The sequence below is a fragment of the Cyprinodon tularosa genome, unplaced genomic scaffold (assembly GCF_016077235.1).
Source record: "Cyprinodon tularosa strain WSP-4 unplaced genomic scaffold, ASM1607723v1 ctg306, whole genome shotgun sequence".
In the NCBI taxonomy this organism is placed as follows: Eukaryota; Metazoa; Chordata; class Actinopteri; order Cyprinodontiformes; family Cyprinodontidae; genus Cyprinodon; species Cyprinodon tularosa.
In genome coordinates this window covers 2,249,000-2,273,223 of record NW_024039015.1, presented here as the reverse complement: position 1 = coordinate 2,273,223, position 24,224 = coordinate 2,249,000, and the positions used below count along the sequence as shown (strand labels likewise).

The window sequence follows — 24,224 nt, the reverse complement described above, 5'->3', positions numbered from 1 at the left end:
GAAGGGAAGCACAGCCCTCTACAGGTGACAATGAAGAGAGCGCTCTAGATGCTTCCCTGCCAAATGCTGAACCATCCCCAACCGGCTCCTCCCGGCCTCCTCCAGCTTCCACACCTTCTCCAGCATCGTCTGTCGCTGCTAAACCTGCCGATGGCACCACTGCTGCTTCAACCACCTCAGCCTCTTCAACCCAGGGGGCTACCACCCTCACCGCATCCTCATCATCGTCCTCTTCCTCCCCTGCGCCAGGAGAAGCGAGTGCCTCAGGAGCTGGAGGCAGTAGCAGCAGCTCAACAACAACTGATGGGGTGAAGCCCAGGCAACAGGCCCCTAATGCTCCAGCATCAGATCCTCTTCCACCAGGGTAAAAATCCCATCTGGATGCTAAGATCGTATTCAGATCCGTGTGACATCACTGCTGCCAAGCAAACATGAATGACGCGTGTTCCATAACTAGATATAGTGAATTTTTTATTTTATTTTAAAGATAAGATATTCTATCACTTGCATTGAAAGCATTTTAAAGTCAACGCTTTGGTTTTATTGAAGCATTTTTGATCAAAATTTGGTATCTAAAGTTGGTCCAAAATAATCCAAAAAACAATCATTGGATTATATGGAAAATTATCTAAAATCTCAGAAGCACAGATTATTTCTGCTCCAGCTTTTCTGTCCTGCAGCGCTTGTATCCTGCACATGGTCACAACAGTAGCTAATAGCAAAGCATAACTTGGACACATTTCTACCGTTTTATTTGGTACAATCGTAGAATATTTTTATGTTGAAGCTCATAGTGGAAATGAAACGGTGAACCAAACTAACTGAATTCACTAACTTTTTCCAATAATTATATTACAAACGTGAAAATATGAATTTAAAGGGATAGTTCGGGATTTTTGACATGAATCTGTATGGCATCAGTGCGCGCCGTCCAGCTAGGAGCTAGGCGGAGCGAGACATGCATCTGGCTGTTGTTGAGCTCGCTGTCAGAATGACGGCGCGCACTGATACGAACAGAGAGAAAATAGGACCAAGTGATAACGACGTGTGACTTTTTCCACTACAATGTTTTTGGGATGCAAAAATATCGCTCTTTTGAACACATAATGTTTTGGGAAGAGAAACGTTTTATTTCGCTGGGTCTAGCAAACCTGTCGGACTACTTTCGGCTTGACCAAAGCTGGACGAGAACTCTGCTCACAGGATGCTGCCAGGGGTAAGTAAGTGTGATTGCATGACACTGGTGATGGGGATGCCATACAGATTCATGTCAAAAATCCCGAACTATCCCTTTAAGAGAAAAAAAAACATAGCATTGTTTTGTTATCTTTTGGCAAGGGTGCCGGATTGTTGCAGTATTCCAAGCAGTTACTCTATGATGCATAAAGCCAGAGAAAACTCAGGAACCTTTTTCAGTTTCTCTTTATACCAACAAAATTCTGTAAAATTTCTGAGGTTTAACCCATTAGCACCTCATTCATGATTTCCTGTTGATTGTAGAGCCGTTAGTTCGGAAAGGCTCGATGTGGAGAAAAGGCTAGCGATTTCAACAAGTCGCTTGGAAATGAGAAATTCGGGACATGGCTGCAGCCTGTGGACAGTAAAGATAAAATATTTTGTTGTGTTTTTATGTATATATATATATATATATATATATATATATATATATATATATATATATATATATATATATATATATATATATACATATGACAGTCATGGGAACTTGTTTATGGCATTAAAATTACTTCTAATAGCATTGAAAGAGCATTAAAAAGTATTAAATTAGAGTTAATCTATGGTGCATAAAGCCAGAGGAAACTCGCACCTTTTTCAGCATCTCTTTAATACCACTAAAAAAATTCTGGGAAATTTCTGAGGTTTAACCCATTAGCACCTCATTCATGATTTCCTGTTTATCACAGAAAAAAAGGTTAGATTTTTCCCTTTAAATCAGTCGTGTCCAGACTAGGGATGCAAGTTATCGATTAACTAATTATTCTGAAGTTGATTGACCTTATATATCGACTAATGATTAATCCACAAGCAGACATTTTCGTAAAAAACAGAGTTTTCTTTTTTATTAAGAGACTCTTTCCATAATATGAAGCAATAAATATTTATCTTTTTACTGTGTTGTGAATTTTAGAAAAAAGGATATAATTATATTTATTCACTGCTGCCTTCCTCTGGCTTAGTGGGGGAACTGCTGGTTCCACCAAATATGTTGAAGAATCCTAAAAAAAAAAAAAATGCATCCAGACTATGATGTGGATTATGACCAAAATTTATTGGATTGTTCCTTGGACTGAGGTTCAGCTTTAATACAATTTAATAAAATGTTCACCTCTTTTCAAATTACCCTGTACACAGACAGATAAAGACAAACGAAAGTTACGTATGTAACTACGGTTCTATGAATCCCGGATGACCGCCAGAGGGCGGTGCTGAAAGCACTGAATGTTCCCTTCGGGCATGCGCAGTTCGAGTAATTATACCAACAGAGTCACACCTGTGACACCGGATGACCACTCAGAAGCTATATAGCCTGGTGTCATTCTTTGCTCTGCTCCTACAGAATCTTCTCGCAAAAACAAGGATTCTGAGTGACAGAGAAGCTCTGGCGGTCATCCGGGATTCATAGAACCGTAGTTACATACGTAACTTTCGTTCTATTTCATCCCTACTGACCGCCAGAGGGCGGTGCTGAAAGCACTGAATGACTAATGCCAATGATGTCACAAGGAATCCTGAGCACATACCTCACAGAGGAGGCCCAGCAGAACCTTGTAAAAGGACCTGACCCAGGGGATGATGGGCAGCCACATTGACACTGTAGAACCTGGTGAAGGTGGTTGGGGAAGCCCATGAAGCAGCAGCACATATAGCTTCCAGCGGAACCCCTCTCAAAGCAGCCCAGGAAGCGGTGACACTCCTGGTGGAATGTGCTCTCACACCAACTGGCAGGGAGCAGTGACCTGCAGCGTAGGCGTGGCAGATGACGCTCACAATCCAATGGGACAGACGCTGTTTAGAAAGAGGACAGCCTAACCTTGGACCCCCATAGCATAGGAAAAGCTGGTCCGAGCGTCTCAGATTGGCGGTGGCTGCAATGTATGCCTCCAACGCTCTTACTGGGCACAACAACTCAGACTCATTCTCAGTTGTACCAGATTGAGGCTGAAACCGAGCCAGCCGCAATGGCTGGTTACGGTGAAAAGGAGACAACACCTTAGGCACAAACGCAGTATTAGGCCACAGGGTAACACCAGAGCCATCTGGATTCCACCTGATACACCTAGGGCTGACAGAAAGAGCATGTAGCTCGCTGACCCTCTTAGCTGAGACGATAGCCATCAGGAAAGCAGTCTTGCAGGAAAGCCACTTGAGTTCTGCTTGTGCCAAAGGCTCGAATGGAGGGTGGCACAGAGCTGTGAGAACCAACGGCAGATCCCAATCTGGGGCTCGTGGGGCTGGCTGCTGGCACAACCTACGAGCACCACGCAGAAAAAGTGAAACTAGTTCATGGCGCCCCACTGTACGGTTGTCAACAGTTCGGTGAAGACATGAAATTGCTGCAACATACACTTTAAGGGTCGAAGGAGAGCGGCCCTTATCAAGGAGAGACTGGAGGAACTCCAAAATAGTGGGCACCGAGCAGGAAACTGGGTTCTCATTGTGGGCAGAGTACCACTGAGAAAAGAGGCGCCATCTGTTAGCATACTGCAGCCGAGTGGAGGAAGCCCTAGCACTCAATACGGTGTGTCTCACGGTGTCTGAACACCCAGTCAGCCTCCCAGGGGCCATGCCCACAGCTGGAGACGTTGAGGGTTGGGGTGCCATATCTGTCCCCCCAACTGAGACAGCAGATCCCTCCTTGCTGGAAGACGCCATGGAGTACCGTGACACAGACTCCAAAGCAGCGGGAACCACGGCCGCGCTGGCCAGAACGGAGCTACCAGCAACACTCTGTGGCCCTGCTCGAGAACCCTCCGTAGAGTCGGCCAAATCAGTGAGAGGGGTGGAAAGGCATACAGGAGAACCTGCGGCCATGGATGAGCCAGTGCATCCTGGCCCAGTGCGCCCGCCATCCCGGTTAGGGAATACCATAGGGGGCAATGGGTCGACTCCTCTGTGGCAAACAGATCTACCTCTGCCTGCCCAAAGAGGTTCCAGATTATGCGCACTATGTCGCGGTGAAGAGACCACTCTCCCGGAGCAGGTGCCTGGCAGGATAGAGAGTCCAAAACCTGGTTCTGCCGTCCTGGCAGATACGCTGCGCGCAGGGTACACAGACGGGGAAACGCCCATTCCAGGAGATCCCTCGACACCTTCAAGAGACGTGCTGACCTGGTGCCACCTTGGTGGTTTATATGATAAACAACAGAGGTGTTGTCTGTCCGAATCAGCACGTGCCTTCCCTCTAGGTGGGGTGAAGGCACCTGAGGGCCATGTGCACAGCCCGCAGCTCCAGCACATTTATGTGTTTGGTGCGCTCCCTTGGGTCCCAGAGACCCCGAACAGCTCTGTGTTGCCACACGGCACCCCAGCCCATGAGGCTGGCATCCGTGGTGACCACCTCCCTTCGACACACTACTAGCCCCATTGGAACACCACTGGACAAAAGGGTCCCGTCTCGCCAAGGAGCTAGGGCATGGAGGCAGCTCCTGGTCACCATTAGCCTGCGATGCCTGTGCAGCCTGGCGTCTAGGCGAAAGCTGTTGAGCCATCGCTGCAAAGGACGCAGAAGGAGCAGCCCTAAGGGCACGACACGAGTGACTGATGTCAGTTTGCCCAGCATTCGCAGGAAGATGATGTAGGGAAACTCCCTGCCCAGTCTGAATCGACGGACAAGCTGGAGTATGTCGTCCACCCTGTGAACAGATGGACGGGCCATCATGGTAGCAGAGTCCAGATGCATCCCAAGAAAGGTGGTTGTCTGAGATGGAACAAGACAACTCTTTGCCAAGTTGACTTTGAGGCCTAACAGTGACACATGAAGTAGAAGCTGGGACGTATCCCGAGAGGCAGCTACCTGAGAGGGAGCACAAAGAAGCCAATCGTCCAGGTATGGCAGAATCCTGACTCCGGAGGCCTGTAGAGGAGAGAGGGCTGCTTTCACGCATCGAGTAAACACCCTCGGGGAAAGGGAGAGCCCGAATGGGAGCACCCGGAATTGCCAATGGCGCCCCCGATAGGCAAACCTGAGAAAACTGCGATGTTCTGCCGCAATAGGCACGTGAAAGTAGGCGTCTGTCAGATCTACTGATGTAAACCAATCTCCCACCACAATGGTCTGAAGGACCTCTGTTATGGTGAGCATGTGGAAGGGAAGGACCTTCAGGTACCGATTCAGTCCCCTTAGATCTAAAATGGGGCGAAAACCGCCGGTCTTCTTGGCCACAAGGAAGTATGTGGAGTAGTAGCCTCTGGGTTGCCGCAGAGGATCTACAGACTCGATTGCCCCCTTGCCCAGGAGGGCGGAAAGCTCCTGGTCTAGTGCCTGAGATTTCACCGGGTCTGTGATGACAGTCATCTTGACCCGGTGTGAGAGGGGGGGCCGCCGTCGGAACTGGAGCCTGTAGCCATTGGTTAAGGTGGCAACCACCCATGGATCTACGGCATGAACAGCCCAGAAATTCAGCTGCTGATGGGAAAAATGTCCGACGGCTGGCCCGGTGGCATCATCTTCTATCCCCACGGCCCCTGGGGGCTCTGGGGGGAGGGCGTCCAGGATTTGAGGCCCGGGTCTGTCTAACAGGGCGGCAGACTGGCTCACGAAAGTCCCTCCTCGGTCTCTGCCGCACATCATGGGGATAGGAACCAACAGGTCTGCCACCAGTCTGAGGTCGTGGCTGAACGCTGGGGGTAGTGGCAGGGCGGCCCGAACGCTGGGGAAAGGCAGGTATGCTCCTGCGAAGGCCGGAAAGCTGCTGGCTAGTCTGACGTGCCTGAGCAGTCCGTTCCAGCGCCTCCAAGGCAGCTGATCCAAACAGCTCCCCTGGTACAACCGGGACACCCCTGAGGGTCCTACGGCATGCTTCAGTCAGAGGAGATTGTGCCAACCAGACCTGTCTACGAGCTTGGGCAAGGAAAGACATGACCCGTCCAAGCTCTCTGGTCATCAGCGCGAAGGCCTGCAGCGCTGCGTCACTATAACCAACCGCCGCACTTGCACCACCAGTGTCCTGAACAGATGCAGACAGGGCAAACATGAGGTGCGCCAGAGAATTGCCAAGGCGGCCAGCACGCGCTCCTGCATTGTACGCCTTACAGAGGAGGTCATCTGTAACCCGACATTGAGTCCGCGGGCACCGGACATCAGGACGCAGGGCTTCATCTGGTGACACAATCAGTGAAGCAACAGCTGGTTCAATTGCTGGCATACGGTCCAGGCCGGCCTTCACCGACTCATGCATGGCAGCTAATACACGACCATCCGATGAGAGACGCGACACCGCTCTCGGTTCCCGCCAACAGGCGTGTAACTCCTTCAAGTACTCCTCTGATGGAGGTACAGAAAAAGGAGTAGGAGCCCTCCCACGTCTGAAAAAGGCACTGCCGGAGCTGGATGCCTCTCCTTGTGGGAGTTTCAGCTGCAGCTGCTTCAGGGCCATAGACATGACCTCCCGCATGGAACCGTCACCGGCCTCTCCAACCGCACTCTGAGATGAAAATGAACCAGCCTCAGAGGCTTGAGAGGACCCTGCCTCCTCCTCATCTCTAAAATGAGAAGCGGAAGCAGCCAGAGAGATAACGTCATCCTCTACAACCAGCTCGGGCATTGGTGGGGAAGAGAGCCCAACCACTGGGAGCGAGGGATCAGATTGCCGTGTCTGCAACAAGGACTTCATCTCTGCCAGCTCAGCTGACAACTGCTCCACCCTTGTGGACAGGCCCTGGTCAGGTTTGGCACGCTTCCTCCGGGGGAGGGGCACAGATGCTGTGGTCCCACCACGGCGCTTAGAACGCTTGGGGGGAACCACCTGCCCAGAGGGCGGAAGGTCCGAGCCCTCCTGGGGGCACAACTGGGCCAACCGGGCCACCCTCACTGCATGGGGCATAAAGCTGCAGTTCATACAGGGGTTCTCAGACAGCGCCTCCAAAAGGTGCTCATGTCCAAGGCAGGTAGGGCACAGGTCGTGGCCATCCTCTGCCTGCAGGGCAGCCCCACAATCCATGCAGCTGTGAGAGCCATCCATGTCGAAGGCCGACAAGGCTTAAAGAACAGAAAGTTATCGAAAATTGGGAGAGGGGGCGCAAACGCAGCCGTCACCAATTACAGCAGAGAAACGAAAGAGGCTGCGAGCACAAGGCAGCCGATACTGGGAGAGGGGGCGAGAACCGCTACCGTCACCAGGTATAAAACCAATAAACCAAAAAAGCTAACAACGTTAGCTGTATGGAAACTTAAGTTGGGAGTAGGAGCGAACAACGCTGCCGTCACCAATTAAGAGAGCAGACCAACGAAAAGGCTGCAAAAAAGGTTGATTTTGGGAGAGGGGGCGAAAACGCTGCCATCACCATTCATAACTAAGCAGACCGATGAAGAAGGCTGCAAACAAACAAAAAAAGGCTAACAACGTTAGCCGTCTCCAACTTCGGCAAACGAAGTAGACCACACTTGGTTGGGAGAGGGGGCGAAAACCGCGGCCGTCAGTAATTATAGCAGCGCAGACCGGTGAAAAAAAGGATGCAAAAGTAGGGAATATACTGGGAGAGGGGGCGAAAACCGCTGCCGTCACCAGGTATAACACCAACAAACTAAAGAAGCTAACTACGTTAGCCGTATATAACTTCGGCAGTGAAGTTATTCACACTGGGAGTAGGGGCGAAAACGCTGCCGTCACCAGTTCGAAACAAAACAGCACGAAGCTGTAGGTAAAAAGCTAAAGTCGTGAGCCGGGAGAGGGGGCGCGGACGCTACCATCACCAGCAAACAACTCACTTACCTTCCGTAATCCTCAGAATCGACCCGTTGCAGCCCTGGGAGGGCGGAGAATAACCGCAACTCCGGTCAAGATACAGGGGCTTCAGACAACGGGGAAGTTAGCGAACCGCTTGCGAGAAGAAAAAAGGAGCAGAGCAAAGGATGACACCAGGCTATATAGCTTCTGAGTGGTCATCCGGTGTCACAGGTGTGACTCTGTTGGTATAATTACTCGAACTGCGCATGCCCGAAGGGAACATTCAGTGCTTTCAGCACCGCCCTCTGGCGGTCAGTAGGGATGAAATAGAACTCAACTAATAAAAACAACCTCCTTTGGCAGAGGTACATATGTGAAGCAGTTATGATTTCCAATTTACAGAGATGTAAAACTATCATAAAAAGACGGGATACATGCTGTCAGAATATAGGGACGGCAACAATTAGATCTGTTTTTAGTGTTATTAAGCATCAAGTTCTGGGAGAGACTTTGTGACCAGGAAGTTGTGGTTGCTCTTAGAGGAATGTTAAAACTTGGCTCCATTTAGTGCTTTAACTCACAAAAGCCTATTCTTGTTACCAGTGGGTCCTCCATCACGTTTCAAATGTTTTGGCTAGTATCCTGCACTTTTCTGTCCTCACATCCTCACCTATCGAATACAGCAGGAAAGGCAGCGCTGCTCTGCTATATACCACAGCTAAATAGGTGCTATTGAGGTGATAACTTAAGGAGTTTATCCAGTGTTTATATTTACAAATAGAACCGCATAAAGTTAATTAAGCATCCTTTTGCCATTAGCAGCATAAATAATCCTGGACCGGGCTCTGCAAATACCAGTGAGGTTCTGCTTAATAATAAACACTGCATCCCTGAAATGTGCTGGTGAAGATTCTTAGTCATCCAGGTCATAGTCATTCCCCAAAAAAAATAAACCACTGGACTTTATTTCCAAGTTTGAAGACATTTCGCTTCCCATTCAGAAGTGGTGTTGAGTTGCTTTATACAGATTTGCATGTTATCTAAGCAAAAACAAGGTTTTATTGGGCTAGTGTATAAAGCAAGTCAACTCTATTTTTGAGATTTGAATTGAAAAAGCTTCCTGGATGGGAACCAAAACATCTTCCAACAAAGTCCAAAGGTTTATTTTTTTAACTTTTTTGGAACGCATCCCTGAAAGAAATTCCTTTTAAGGAGACCTTATTTATTGATTGGTTGGAGAAAATTTTTATCTAACAAACCATTAGTCGACGATCAAGTCCATTATTTGCTTACATTCTTAGTCCTGACAAATGTTTGAGTTATTGGGAAACCTAAAAGCCTTAATATGCTTTAATGTTCATGATAATCCCTGTGTTTCAGGTGGGAGCAGAGAAAAGATCCTCATGGGAGAACCTACTATGTAGACCACAACACCAGAACTACTACCTGGGAGAGGCCACAGCCATTACCTACAGGGTGAGTGTCGACATCATCTGTTTTATCACAGTATTTTTCAGCTTGATAATTTCAACACTGCTGTGATTAAATAAAGATGAACCAGTTTCAGTTAGATATCAAGATCCACCAATTAGCCCCCCTACAACCTGAAAGGATTTATAGACCTTGTGCAGTCAATTATCCACTGCCTGTATTCAAATTTTCTTCATGTTTCCAGATGGGAACGTCGAGTGGACGATCGGGGTCGGATCTATTATGTTGACCACAACACCCGCACCACCACGTGGCAGCGCCCTACGATGGAATCTGTGCGCAACTTTGAGCAGTGGCAGAGCCAGCGCAGCCAGCTGCAGGGAGCTATGCATCAGTTCAACCAGAGATACCTCTACTCTGTAAGTAGTTCTTTGGCTTGCTTGGTACTGTCATGTGTTTATGATTGAGAGGCACTATGGCTGTCCTAACCGCTGGGAGGGGGGGAGGTACTAGTGAACACAAAGTCAGGTCACTAATATGGACCTGTTTTCATGTATCTGAACCATGATGGATCATTTTCTTGTAAGTAAAATAAGTAGCCATCTTTTTGTTTGTTTTTTAGGCATTGGCCCTTTAAATTAATCTAAAATCTAATTAGTTGAAATCAAATGGTTTTGATTAAAAGGATGAAGTTAATTTTTGCTGTTTTTTAGGATTTCTGCCCTTAGATGAGAACAACTGGCACCCTGTCCATTTAAAACAAGCTAATAGGTTAACAACAAATAACTGGAGGCAGCAGATAGTCTTCCTTTTCGCCAGAATTTAGTGTTTAATGTCCCTCTACCTTCATCCTTAAAGGTGTTATGGAGGATTTTTTAAAAGATCTGCCTTCTCCAATTTAAAAAACAAAATGCGCGTGCGAGAGCACGCACAAGCTAATTTCTCCTTGTGCACACCCTGCTTAAAATGTGCAGCTCTCATAGCTCATACAAGCTTACTGTGTCCACATACAGCGGGGAATATATGGTGGACTTTATAGCAAACTCAGTTTACGGACCGTTCAGACAGATGATCACTGCTTTTTGCTCTGTTGGTCACGTAAATCCTCCTCCACTGCACAGTGCCTGCGCCATCTTTGTTAGTCGACGCTGTTTGATAGTGACAGCAGGCCGCTGTGCCCGCAAATCCCATAATGCTTTGCGAGGAGAGCTCTCCATGCAAAGCATTCTGAGATATATCTGCCTCTTCTGAGGCCTTTCTTTTCTTCTCAAACACTTCTTAGACACTTTTTCTCAGCTATTTTCAATGAACTGCCGTGAGAAAGGTGAGCTTAGACTTTCTGAAACCGAAGCTCACCACAGATATACGCCTGAAAGTTCACATGGGCAGAAAAATATAGCTAACGGGACAAACGCGTAGGAGGACCCCTTTTTTAGATGATCAGGGTTTCTGCAGGTCATTAAAAATCATTAAAAGTCATACAAATATTATTTTTTTAATTAAGGCCTTATTTGGCATTAAAATTCATTAAATGTGTTTATTGTGGCATTTAAAATGCTTTATTAAAAAAAATTTTTTATAAAAACAATTTCGTCAGACATATTTCGATATATTTGCGTGGAACTGAGCCGGAGAAAAAGCTAGAGAATGGAGGGGGAAAAAAAGCAAATTTCAACAAAAGTGGCTGGAAAACGAGGAATTCGGGACATGGCCGCAGCCCGTCGACAGGTACCTGTTTGTGGGATTAAAATGATTTCTAAGAGCATTAAAAGACCTTTAAATAGCATTAAATTTGAGTTATTAATTCCTGTATAAACCCTGATGATCCACGATAAAAGATTGTCCTCTATACCTTTAACAGACACTTTAGTTTCTGCTACTCACCATTAAGCAATCACTTTCTGTACGAATCCAGAGTACAGATGAGGCTCTGTAGCATTTACTCAGAGCAGGTACTTTAAACTCAATCAGCTGCATTCAGAGTTCAGATACGCTTCATTAAACGGTTTAAACGTTTTTTGTTTTTTTTGGTCTGACCAATAATATCCTGATGGTGTTGATCATAAAATGATGAGCTTAGATCCCCGCTGTATGCATTTATAATTTAATCAGTCTACTCCCATCTTTTTATTCCAAGGTTTTTGTTTTTACTTCCCCCTTTCAGCACATTTTCTGAAATCGAGCTCCATTCTCCAGCCTGAACTAAAACCTCAGGTTGAAAACTGTTTACTGCCATAGAATCTAGGATTTCTGCAGTTTTCATGTGTCGTGCTGAGCTAATTCTAATAAGAAGTAGTAAAATCACCAACTTTAACCACCTTTTCACTTGGAAGACATGTTTTTTTTATTTCTAGAAGGATTTGTATCTTCTGTCCTTTTAAGATTTTCATGTAAACTGTTGATTTCTAGGCATCTATGATGTCTGCTGAGAACGATCCTCTTGGCCCTCTTCCTCCTGGTTGGGGTAAGTTCATCATCTATCTGCTTTATGTTCTGGTTTTTAAAAAAGTTCACTCAAATGAACAAGCAAATAATTGCTCAACTGCTTTTTCTTCTTGTATTATTTTGAAGAGGAATCTGTAATCTAACCGCCATGTGTTTGATATATACCTGTAGAGAGGCGTGTGGACTCTAATGACAGAGTTTACTTTGTGAACCACAACACCAAGACGACACAGTGGGAAGACCCAAGAACCCAAGGGTGAGTACTCTAATACCCCATTTACACTACCCTTGAAAAAACGATCCATGCCGAGACCGGTCCGAGCTCGGTTCTGACGACCGTTTACACGTCACGCTCTCTCGGTTCCTCGACTCCTCGCCTCCTAGTGACGATCTGCGGTGTTACTGCCAGTATTAAACGAGGAAATCAAGCAGTTGGTGGCGGTAATGCACCAAAAGTTGTTCACCAACCGCCATAAAACACAAGAAGAAGAAGACGAAGAAGGAGGGAATCAAGCAAATCAAAATGGCGGCGCCCGTCACATTCAGAAAGTTATGCTTGATTATTATTACTGTACTTCGGTTTTATTGTTTAAAATGCCATTATTTAAAATGTTGCGTGGAGAAGATTTCGATTGTTGTTTATAGTTGAAGAAGAAGTTGTTCTTCTTCTTCTGTTTGGCATTACCGCCAACTACTGGAATGGAGTGTGAATCGCGATGTGCAGCCAGACGGAGATGGCGCGTTCTGCTCATGCGCTCTTATTATCAGAGAACTGAGCCAGGGAAAACCGAGCCGAGCCCACCTCTGGAACTGGTCTGCAGTTAGCTCGGTTCGGTTGTGTCTAGCTCGGTTCAGTTCAGTTTGCTTTCCATTTACACACGATTAGTTATCTCAGTTACTGAGCTCGGACCGGTCTCGGCACGGTTGTTCAAGGGTAGTGTAAATGGGGCATAAACGTGGTCCGGAAGGGAATTGGATGCAGATACAAGCAGAAAACTGTAAAGACTTTTACTATACCTCCTGATAGGATCTGTAATGCTCTGGTTCGGCTCGTCTGATATGAACCCAAAATTTTGATCTTGAATATTTACAGATAACAACAGATAAATCTAAATTTTCACACCTTGCTATTTTTTTTTTTTTTTTAGGTTTGTTTTTTTTTTTTTTCTCTTTAAATCACATTGTATTTTAAAGGAATAAAGTCAGACTATTTTATCAGATCTCATTTTGGGGTCTAAGTTTTACAAATTAATCTTCTTTCATCTCTTTTTGCCGTTGTTTGAACAGTAATGAGAAAAGTCTCTCTTGTATTGTTTATTGGGCATTTGCACTAGAATAGAAGCTCCAAACTGAAATGTTTTTCTTTTCTTCTCCCTAAACAAGAATACATTTTTCTGCATTAATTTTTCATTTGTTTTGGATAATATCTGATTTCCTCAAAGTCACATAAAGTGTGTTTGTTTAGGCTACAGAATGAGGATCCTCTGCCTGAAGGTTGGGAAACCCGGTACACAAGAGAAGGAGTTCGCTACTTTGTGGATCATAACACCCGGACCACCACTTTCAGTGACCCGCGTACCGGAAAGTCTTCTGTGTAAGAGACGCTTGTTCTTGCTCTGCTGACCTAAAATGTATCATCTGGCCTGAACTGTTTCAGTGTGTTTTTCAAAGACGAACTAAAGTTAATTTTCAGCATGTCTTGTATAAAAAAAAACCTAAAAAAATTATTTTCTTTCTAAAGTGAAGCAAACATTTATCTTTTAAAATGTGTTTTTCTGGTCAGCACCAAAGGTCCACAGATCGCATACGAACGCAGCTTTAGGTGGAAGCTCGCTCACTTCCGCTACCTTTGCCAGGTTAGTGGTTACTTTGTTTGATCTCCCTTTCAGAGCTACGTTCCCTCTGCTTCTCCCCTGATGCTCATTTCTTGTCTTTCAGTCTAATGCCCTCCCGAGTCACGTAAAGATCAACGTCTCCAGACAGGCACTGTTTGAGGACTCTTTCCAGCAGGTAGAAGCTTTAATCTGTTGCTCATCATTTGGTTTATTTTATATCTGTGCTTAAGTTAGTGAATATTTTCCTTAGTTATGTATTTTCATTATTTATTCATTGTGTGTGTCTGTTTCACACCTTGTCAGATTATGGCGCTGAAACCATACGACTTGAGGAGGAGGCTGTATGTGATCTTCAGAGGCGAGGAGGGTCTGGACTATGGTGGCTTAGCCCGGTAATAAAAACTAAATCCTTGATGGAATCAGAAATGGTCCCAAGTGGTAATTTATTTTGTTCTTCCCAAAACACCAACATTGTTTTCTCTCTCCTCTGTTCTCCCTCTAAACTCAACAGGGAGTGGTTTTTTCTCTTGTCCCATGAAGTGCTGAACCCCATGTACTGTCTGTTTGAGTACGCCGGCAAGAGCAACTACTGTCTGCAGATCAACCCGGCATCGACCATCAACCCAGATCACCTCTCCTACTTCTGCTTCATAGGCCGCTTCATTGCAATGGTACATCCAGAAGTTGATTCCGGAACTGCTCAGGCTCGTTATTATTTGTTTGTTCTGCTCAGCTCAGAAAAACTGGTGATGTTAATCTTTTTTGTTATTTCGGCAGGCCCTTTTCCATGGGAAGTTCATTGACACTGGTTTCTCTTTGCCTTTCTACAAACGAATGTTGAACAAGAAGCTCATCCTTAAAGACCTGGAGTCTATTGACCCTGAGTTTTACAACTCACTCATATGGATTAGGTAAGCTTAATGTGTCCTCTAGCTTTGGTCAGTATCAACAGGACTAATGTTGTTAGACTAAATAATTAAAAAGCCAAAACTGATGTCAGACATCTTCAGGTGGGCGTCTTCGTCTTTCTGCTGATGTTGGTCCCTTATACAGGCGACATTTTGTACGTGGTCTGAAGAACCGCTGGTCTTGATGGTTAAACATAAATACTGTTCTCCGCATCATCGTCTGCCATGGTTGTGGGGGGTTTTGCAGCTTCTTCATAGCAAGACCCAGAATAGTGACCTTTATCGGGTATTAATGGCGTTCAGGTCGGATGAATGCGACCTGGCCGTTCAGACACAGGTCGCATTTGAAAAGATCAGATTCATATCGGATTCAGGACCACATAGCCAAGTGGCCTGGGTCGCATTTTAATAAATCAGATCTGTGTCGTTCAGAGGGCCATGAAAAGATCAGATCCAGGTCGCATATGGGCAAAAAAATAGGATTTGGGTCACTTCAGGCTGCAGTGTGAACGTAGCCTTAGTCTTTTGTCAGCCAGATCAGAAAATGCGGCTGCTTGCTCCACTTTTCACCTGCCAACAGTCCTGAGTGGCTATAGACCTGTTTCCCTGACATCCCTCATCATGAAGGTCCTAGAGAGACTTCTGTCAGTTAACCTCAGCAAACAAGCAAGCCGCTATCAGGACCCCTGCAGTTTGCTTATCGTCTTGGAGTTGATGATGTCATCATACACCTGCTTCAACAAACCAACTGCCATTTAGACAAGGCAGACATTACTGTGAGGATCATGTTCTCTGTTTTTTACCACTGCTTTTAACACAATTCAGCCTGACTTAACTTTGAGAGAAACTCCTAGAAGACTCAGGTGGAAGCATCAACAACCCAAATCAAAGACTACCTGACAAACAGACCAAAGTTTGTTAGACTGAAGGGTCGTCTGTCTAAGGAGCGCAACAGGGGACGCTGCTCTTTCCATTCCTTTTCATTCTGTTCACATCTGACTTCCAGTACAAGACAGGGTCCTGTCATCTGCAAAAATACTTAGATGACTCTGCTGTCATTGGGTTCATCAAAGAAGCCCAGTACAGAGAGCTGGTGTACCGCTTTGTGGCATGGTGTGGAAACAGTCATCTGGTCCTGAATGTCATCAAAACAAGGGAGATGATTGGAGATCTCAGAAGAAACGGGAACAAGTTGAATCCTGTTAACATCATGGGAGAAAAAGTGGAGGTGGTTGAGGAGTAAAAATACCTTGATGTTCATCTGGACAAAAAAACTAGACTGGAGATGCAACTGTGAAGCAGTTTAGAGCTTAGGTCCTTAAGTGTTTGCAACAAGATGCTACATATCTTCTATAAATCTGTTGTGGAGAGTCTGACCTCTTCCTCCATCATCTGCTGGGGTAATCAGAGAATCATCATCAGAGAAAATCTGACGCTTCAGAAGCTTCCATTTCTGGTCATCGGACTGGCCTTCGACACAAGGAATGGAAATAACAAAGTTTAAAGATTGCAGGAGAATTTAAAGGATAGACCTGGTTCTGATGGATCTTTGGCTAACACTAGCTGGCTAGCCCGATTGCGGCACGTTCATTAAAACCTCACTCTGTTACTGAGCTGATAACTGATCCTTAAATGGTCCTTTAATTTTGATGTTTATCAAGGTGTTGGTGCCCTGTGTGATTTATTTTTAATTTCTTAGAGCATAACTGAGTAGAAAAGAATAGAACTCATAAATGAGTATTGAATACTTTAGTGCATAACCGGTAATTTTAGGCACCACCACTTCATGCAGCCTATAGAGGGGATTCCCAGCACTAAGACTGATCAGAGCTTCTATCTATCAGAGCTACATTTAGATGCGTCTGCAGAGCTGAATGAAAGAATGAATGCTTATGCTCAGGGTGTCATGGATCAGGAATGTTTCTAAACGTTGCAGGATAGTAGCTCTCAAGCTTATATTGGACCGAGAAGGAACCAAGGAATAACGTCTGTTCCTACTCTGTTAACCTGCAGCAGCGACTCTGCCTCTTGTCTCCTCAGGGACAACAACATAGAGGAATGTGGGCTGGAGATGTACTTCTCTGTGGACATGGAGATCTTGGGGAAGATCTCTTCACACGACCTGAAACCTGACGGCTCTGAAGTTCTGGTCACTGAAGAAAACAAGGAGGAGTACATCAGGTGATCTTCTCATACCAGCAGAACTGTAGACGCTGTTAGTTCTGTGAGGAGCCTAACATGTTCTGGGTGGTTTGCAGTCTGATGGCAGAGTGGAGGTTTTCCCGTGGGGTCGAAGGTCAAACCAAAGCTTTCCTGGACGGCTTCAATGAGGTGGTTCCACTTCAGTGGTTGCAGTACTTTGATGAAAAGGAGCTGGAGGTGAGCAGAACCACCTCGTTCAGAACCAGCTTAGACTTAAGTGCATCTTTACTGGATTAGTTTTCTGAGGCTGTTTGTTTTGTATGTGTGATGCAGGTGATGCTGTGCGGCATGCAGGAGGTTGACCTTCAGGACTGGCAGAGGAACACGGTGTATCGTCACTACACCAGGAACAGCAAACAGATCATGTGGTTCTGGCAGGTACTGTTGCTTTGGGTCAGATTCCGCCGCAGCATCGTCCACTAGCGTCAGTCACTGATGGTCGTTTGCTGCCACTTTGCTCCCTGACAGCTGGTGAAAGAAGTGGACAATGAGGTGCGGCTGCGGCTCATGCAGTTTGTGACGGGGACCTGTCGGCTCCCTTTGGGCGGCTTTGCTGAACTTATGGGTCAGTGACAGAATCGGATCCACCAGGAGGAGCTGGCTAACAGAAAGCTTACAGTTAATGATTTCATCTTGCATTGCAGGAAGTAACGGACCTCAGAAGTTCTGCATCGAGAAAGTGGGAAAGGACACATGGCTTCCCCGTAGCCACACATGGTCTGTGTTTAAAACCCCTTTAAAAAAAACTTTCTGTTTACGCAATACTACATATGAAGGAAGAAAACTATTTAACCAGCAAAGATCAGAGGGGGACTTTGGGCCATTATTTGAATTATTCCAATTATTTAAGTTAGCCTTTAAATGTTTAGTTCTCCTTTTAAAATCTATTTACAGGGTTTGAAGTAAATGACCAACATAAAGTATATAATTGTTAGTTGGAAGGAATTTGTTTATAATGAATCCCTGAAGTTGTACAATATGGTGGCGGCAGCATTATGCTGTGGGATCTAACTGGTCTGATGATACGTAGTTAGACGGAGCCAGAGCTGGAGCAGAATTTGATTTGGAGTCCATTCTTCCTGTCAGAAGCAGTTTTTCAGTACAGATTTAGTGGCATATAGAAACGGGGGACCAGATTAACCAAATGAGCTTAAAGCAGTCCAAGCTAGTTTTATTTATTTATTTATTTAGTGGGATGTTTTTTTTTAATCAAAAATCTGAGCTTAAAAGATTCAACTTGCAGCATCAGGTAATAACTATGTTTACTCAACCATTAAACAACAGGGATTATAAACTTTCCCTCTCCTTAAGCAAACATTTTAATAATGTAAAACTATTTATCATATTTAAACTATTGATTTACATGTGTCTGCATTATGATTATACAAATAAAAAAATATATATTTTATGTGTCAATTCCAGCAGTTATGTTTGGGCTCATGGTGTTTTTTGGGGCTTAGTTTGATTATGCCTTGGGCTGGCTGTGGAGGGAGCTGAGTGCAGAGTGATCCTGGTTAAAAACTGTGACCACGACGAGACGACCATAGCGGTTCTAAAATGGAAACATTTTGATCAGAGGATTTAGTCCTGTTGGGAATCTGTAGGACAGGAGAATTTAAGAATGACAAATATTTTTCTTTACATGTGAAAAGTTGGTGAAGACAAACTACAGCCACTGTATTTTCTGGACTATAGAGTCCACCTCACTATAAGCCGTGCCCACAATTTTTTTTCAAAAACTGGAAACGTACATATATAAGCCGCACCGGGCTCTAATGCTACGTTCACACCGGACGCAGCAGGAGCAGCAAAATCGTGTCTGCTGCTTCCTTTTTGCTGCCTGTACCAGTTTAGTTCTGACTCGCGGCTGAAGCAGCTTTGCTGCTCTGGCTGCACGGTGCAAAAGTGTGTCTGACACGCGTTGGGCGGAGCTACTCTACCCTTTCTTTGCCTGGCAGCTATATTTGCTATAATCAGTGGGAATAAAGTAGTTTTAAGTGAGAAAATCCACCTGAAAACTTAATCAGTGCAGTCAGTTTATTCAGATTTCCATCCTGCCTTCCAATATTATTTCTGTCGGAGCCGCTCAGACCCCCACATACCAGCGGTGCGCTGTCAGTAGGAATCCAGTTTAACAGCAGCCTCTGGCCCGGTCGCCTCCTCGCGGTTCACCGCGGCGGCTGGAAGGTTCTTTTATGTACATAATCCAAACTGCAGGCACCGGGATAATAAAAGCGAACAAGCTTTGTCGGCAGGTTTTAGCATTTTACGTTAATTTAGGCGTTAATTAACTGTATCAGAGGAGTGATCACAGCGATCTGTGTCATCAGCGATCTGTCTGTCTCCCTGCCAGCTCCCAAATCAGTTTCTCTGATTGGTTGATGTGGCGCGACCAGCAGCAAAAGTTCAATTTTGCTTCTACTGCGCCTGCTGCGTCTGGTGTGAACGCAGCGTAAGCAGCTGATATTTACTGAACTATCTCCCACCAACCCTGTAGGGGGAGCTCTACATATAACCCTTGGAGTAGGGACGAAGAAGAATGCTAGCTCCCATTAGCTTGTTAGCTTGCAGCAGTAGGAGCTTATAATAAAAGATGGAGCTTCATCAGCTCTTTATCTCCGTTGTAGGAGTTGAACCCAGTCTCTTGATTCGTCCGGCAGCTTTTATGCGGCAAATAAAAGGAAAAATTTGCTGCTAGCATGTACTTATGCTAAATGAAAATTAGCCCTTATTCTTTTCTTTCTATCTTTGACTTCCCCCTCTCGCGGATAGGGAAAATACACAGAAAAACCGCACCTACTTATAAGCCACATGGTTCAGAGCGTGGGAAAAAAAGGTAGCGCCTTATAGTCCGGAATATATGGTACTGCAAAGAATTGACTTCAGTGCTGTGAAAGAGATTTTTACTTGTTAAAAACTGAGACACCTGTCGACAGTGTTGTGCCTGAACGCGTTCATTGAACGAAAGTTCATGAACTCGTTCATATTTTGGGCGAACGTGAACTGAATGTACTGCATTATTGCCTGATGAACGTTATTGTGAACTCGTTCATTCTGGCGTCTGTGAACGGCACGCTCTCTCAGTTCAACTCCGTTCAATAGGTTGCCAGATTTCTATAAAGCCCTCCAGGTAAAACCCCGGCTAAATCACACCGTAAACAGGCCTTAATATGTAGCGGGAAAAACACCCAATCTGGCAACAGCAGCTACCAGCGTCGTAGCCTACAGCCGCGTGCGTCATCAAAACAAAATGCAGCGTGGAAGCCACAGCAGCGTGGAGGCGACTTAAAACAGGTTTATGACCAGGTGGTCGGTGAGGATGATGGCAACAAGTTTGCCCGCCGGCTTTCAGTAAAAAAATCCGCACTTCAGTAACCTTAATTCCTACCTCAGCCTGGTCCCTCAGTTTGTGTTAGTAAAATCTTCTTGAGCGGAGGTCTTCAACAGGGGATCCGCAACCCCTAGGGGGTCTACGGAGGTACTGCATGAGGGTCTGCATGGTTAGTTGATATTTTTATATTCCCCCCCTGCATTTCTTTCCCCCACTAATTGAAATGTCTTTAAATACTCATTAACATGAAATCAACGCACTGTAGTAAACAGATAAATGGAGGCAGAAGATGTCTTTCAGTCATCAATGCTCACATTCAGCGACACACAGGAGCTCTTTCAAGCTGGGCACCGTTTCCTTCACAACACCTGTCCCATCAACCAGGAATCAGAATCAGAAAAACTTTAATAATCCCAGGGAGAAATTAATTTCTTTACATTACTCCATCTGTAATAGAGTGACTATAGGACACAATTTCATACAATATATATAGTTAGGGGGTCCCCGCTCCATCTCGCCATCAGTTTGGGGGTCCTTGGTCTGGAAAACATAGAAGACCCCTGTTCTTGAGGGTTTTACTATCCATGTAACTTGTTTGTTAAACCTGCCTGGTATAATTTTCCAGGATTCCTTTTTATTATGTATTGAAATGGAATTTCAAATGGAAAAAATTATTAAAATAAAAAAAAAAACATTTGCACCTTAAAGACTACTTTCCTATTTTTCTTTTAATAATTACTCATAAAAAAGACCATTCAAGCAGCACATTTTTCCTGATGTTTTTGAGAATATACTGTAGGGGTGAAAGCTGCAGCTGCTACTAGTGTGAAGTGAATGGACAGCAACAAAGCATTAAAACAATGGGGAAAAGCTGTCCCCTCAATGCTAATGTAAACCCTGGTTGGATAAGGATTCAAAACTGGATATGAAGATGAAATCTGACGCACAGTTTCAGAGTTACAACTGATAAAATAATTGCTGTCTGTGGTTCTACAGTAGGCTATGGTGTAATTGAGCAATATATGAAAAAAAAAAAAAAAAAGAACTATGAACTAGTTCGTGTTTTGGAATTGTGAACTATGAACTGAACTAGTTCATTTTAAAATGTGTGAACTGAACTTTGAACTAGTTCACGTAGAAAGAGAACTTTCCCAACACTGCCTGTCGATTCCACCCAACTGTTTTTTTTTTTTTTATATTTGCACTTTTTATTGAAAATATTTTTTCCCATAAAGGTATACATACCGATTTTACAGTTTGTTTGTTTTTTCTTTCCAAACACAACATCCAACAGAATCTTTGCATATATTCGATACATGTATTGAACTGTAAGCAAACTATTTACAGTCTTTACAGTCTGTAACTCTATAAGGGTACCCAAACCCACACTATTAACAAAGTGTGATCTCCAGGGTGAAATAAAACCTCGCCAATTTTCCCAATAATTTTTAAATTTTCCAGATTCAAATCTAATGGAAAAAGTCATCCTTTCCATAATATCAGTATTATGTATCCGCCCAACTGTTTTTAACTCCTCTGTCACAATAGAACAAAAGGCAGAAATCCAGGAATTATAAGCTGTTAAAGCTACAGTGTGTAATAATTACAGGGATATACAGTCAGAAATGTAATATATTATACATAACTATGTTATTTATCATCATCTACGAGCTCAGCCTCTTAACCTTAATATTTGCGGTGCCTTAGAATTCATTATTTATAATTACATAGGAGCGGGTCTCGCAGCCATGGAGGCAGACATCTTTGCGCTACGGCAGCGCAGAGCCAACAAACTAGCGATTGCGAGATCGCCAAAATGTCACAACGATGTAGAAAAAATAACGGGTATATTTATTATCTTAAGTCTACATGAAATCTATACCCTACACAGACTAATGAAATACTATCTGTAAAATTATCTATGTAAACAAACCTCATCACTTGAGAAGGTAGGTGATGCGGCCGTCGTGGAAGACATTTTGTCCCGTAACGCTCGCCGTACTGTTGGGGGGGATAAGCGGTGGGGGGGAGATGTTCATGTTGCTGCGGTCTGCAGTCTGACCGCTAGATGTCGCTAAAAGTTACACACTGTAGCTTTAAAGATATTATTGCCTTTATTTATGTTAGAAGGTTGTAAAAAGCAGCAGCCTCCACTGACTTCCCTCTCTCTAATCTCTTCCAGTTTCAACCGTCTGGATTTGCCTCCATATAAAAGTTACGAGCAGCTGAAGGAGAAGCTGCTCTTTGCCATTGAGGAAACGGAAGGATTTGGCCAAGAATAGAGGGTCAACGTTTCCCTCTGCTACACCCCACCCCCCCAGCTGTTCGTTCAGCCAAGAAAAGCAAACAAAAGAATTGCACAATATAACCACCAATGTATATAAGCTATTTTGTCATTTTTAAACCAAATCCTGATTTGCAGCATACTTCTGTTGCCGCATTCCCCAATCCTTATATAATATCTATCTACCCTCCATGGAAATATGCAAACATTTCATCTGTCTGCTGTTTAAAAACAGAAATCCTCTTCTCCCACAGCTAAATGGCTTTTGAAAATTGACTTTTTTTTTTTTTTTTTTCTAGAGGATTTTATAGTTTAGGCTCCAACCTTCTTTTAAAGCTCTAGTTCTATAGAGCTGTTAAAAGGCGATTCAGTGCCTGAAATTGTCTTTTCCTGTCGGACGGATAGTGGTTTTAGAAATCCTGCATTCTTGCATGCTGCCTGTGAAGATTAGACGGCTGCCTCGTCCGGCGCCGCGGGCGCGCACGCAGGATCCCGGCATCATTGAATGAGCTTCAGGTGCCACGGATCTAAGGCACAGAACGTGGCTACCCAGTCGTTTAGAATCGGGATCGGATTCCTTCTCTTCTCTTAGAGGGTAGGAAATCTGACTCATCTTTAAATATTTGTGGACTCATAGGAGATCTTAGATATTTTAAAAATTTCATTGAAAAACAAGCCATTTGTGTGTGTGAGTGAATAGTGCTGTTTTATGCCAGAGATGATCCAGGCTAAGTTAGACTGTAGCCTGTTTGCACACTGTGACGCGACGAGAGAGGGGCTTTAGGATGCCGAGCCACATGGACGACTTTGATAATCTGCCGCTTTAATTTGCAAATTCAGAAAATATTCTGGCTCCGTTTGCAGATATTAGAGTCAGACTCTCGGCTGCATCCGACTGTCCTTTTGAAGCCACTGTGTTTGATGCAGCACTGCGTGACATTTTCAACCCTTTAGCACGCGGTGCTAGCACACAAATACAATCCCAACCATGACTACCAGAATATATTTAGCCATGAATGTCATGTAGTAAAGTGCAACTGATAGTGTTGGGGGAAAAAGTACAACTTAAACAAGTGGGCAAAATGGGGGAGGGGCTTAAGTTCATCCATGATGCTCACATTTGAGTTGAGAAAGCCTTATTTCTATCATGCCTCAGCCCATGTTTCTTTGTTTCCTTCCGTTCTTAAAGAGACAGTCCCTGTTTATTTTCACATCAGACTCTGCTTGTTTCAGCTGGAAGAGAGAAATTATACATGCAGGCAGCGGGTAGCAGGTCTGGACTTGGATCACTGCAAACTGCCTGAAGCTGCTCTCCTGGGGGGTAGCTTGTTATCAGTGATGTAAATAACATGTATCCAGCTGATGGGGAAGAGAGGAAGGATGGCATCGGTAGCAAATGATGGAGGCTTTTTTTTGTTTTTTTTCTTCAGAGATCCATCAAAACTGTGCTTCCTTTTCAGCAGAAACCTGTAATCCAAATCGGTTGTGTATCTGAGTTTCGATTGCATAAAGTCGACAGTAAATGAAGTACTTAAAATATTCAAATCCAGCACACGCTGATGGAAATCTGTGATGCCTTTGTCCTTTATCAGAACAGCTGGGGGCGTTTCAGGTCGCATGCAGCCGGCGAGTTGGTCCAGATCGTGCTGCTCTAAAAAAAAAAAAAGCACATTTTGACTCGCATGGGGCTCTAGGCCTCCTGAAACGCCCCCACTCTAACATATCACGTGTAGATACACACTGTAAAACACACACCACACTGTACAGAATGCCCCTTTACTGGAGACCATGTGTATAGAAGATTCATTTTTAATCTGCTTTCACCCATTTTGAATGGAGAGAGATGGATTTATGAGATACAAATAAATGACTAAACCCTGA

At 44.6% G+C, this 24,224-nt stretch overlaps 1 protein-coding gene across 1 annotated transcript; it reads left to right on the top strand.

Annotated features, from left to right (window-relative positions):
- Positions 1–5: 5 nt before the first annotated feature.
- Positions 6–24,224, top strand: LOC119787934 (NEDD4-like E3 ubiquitin-protein ligase WWP1; the record flags this gene model as incomplete). Its single annotated transcript, XM_038292009.1, has 17 exons — positions 6–364; positions 9,288–9,383; positions 9,583–9,757; positions 11,748–11,802; positions 11,955–12,039; positions 13,249–13,377; positions 13,567–13,639; positions 13,722–13,793; positions 13,922–14,010; positions 14,130–14,289; positions 14,396–14,529; positions 16,567–16,707; positions 16,785–16,905; positions 17,002–17,106; positions 17,197–17,293; positions 17,373–17,445; positions 22,242–24,224. Coding segments are annotated over 17 exons (2,064 nt in total), but the record flags the coding sequence as incomplete, so codon positions are not given.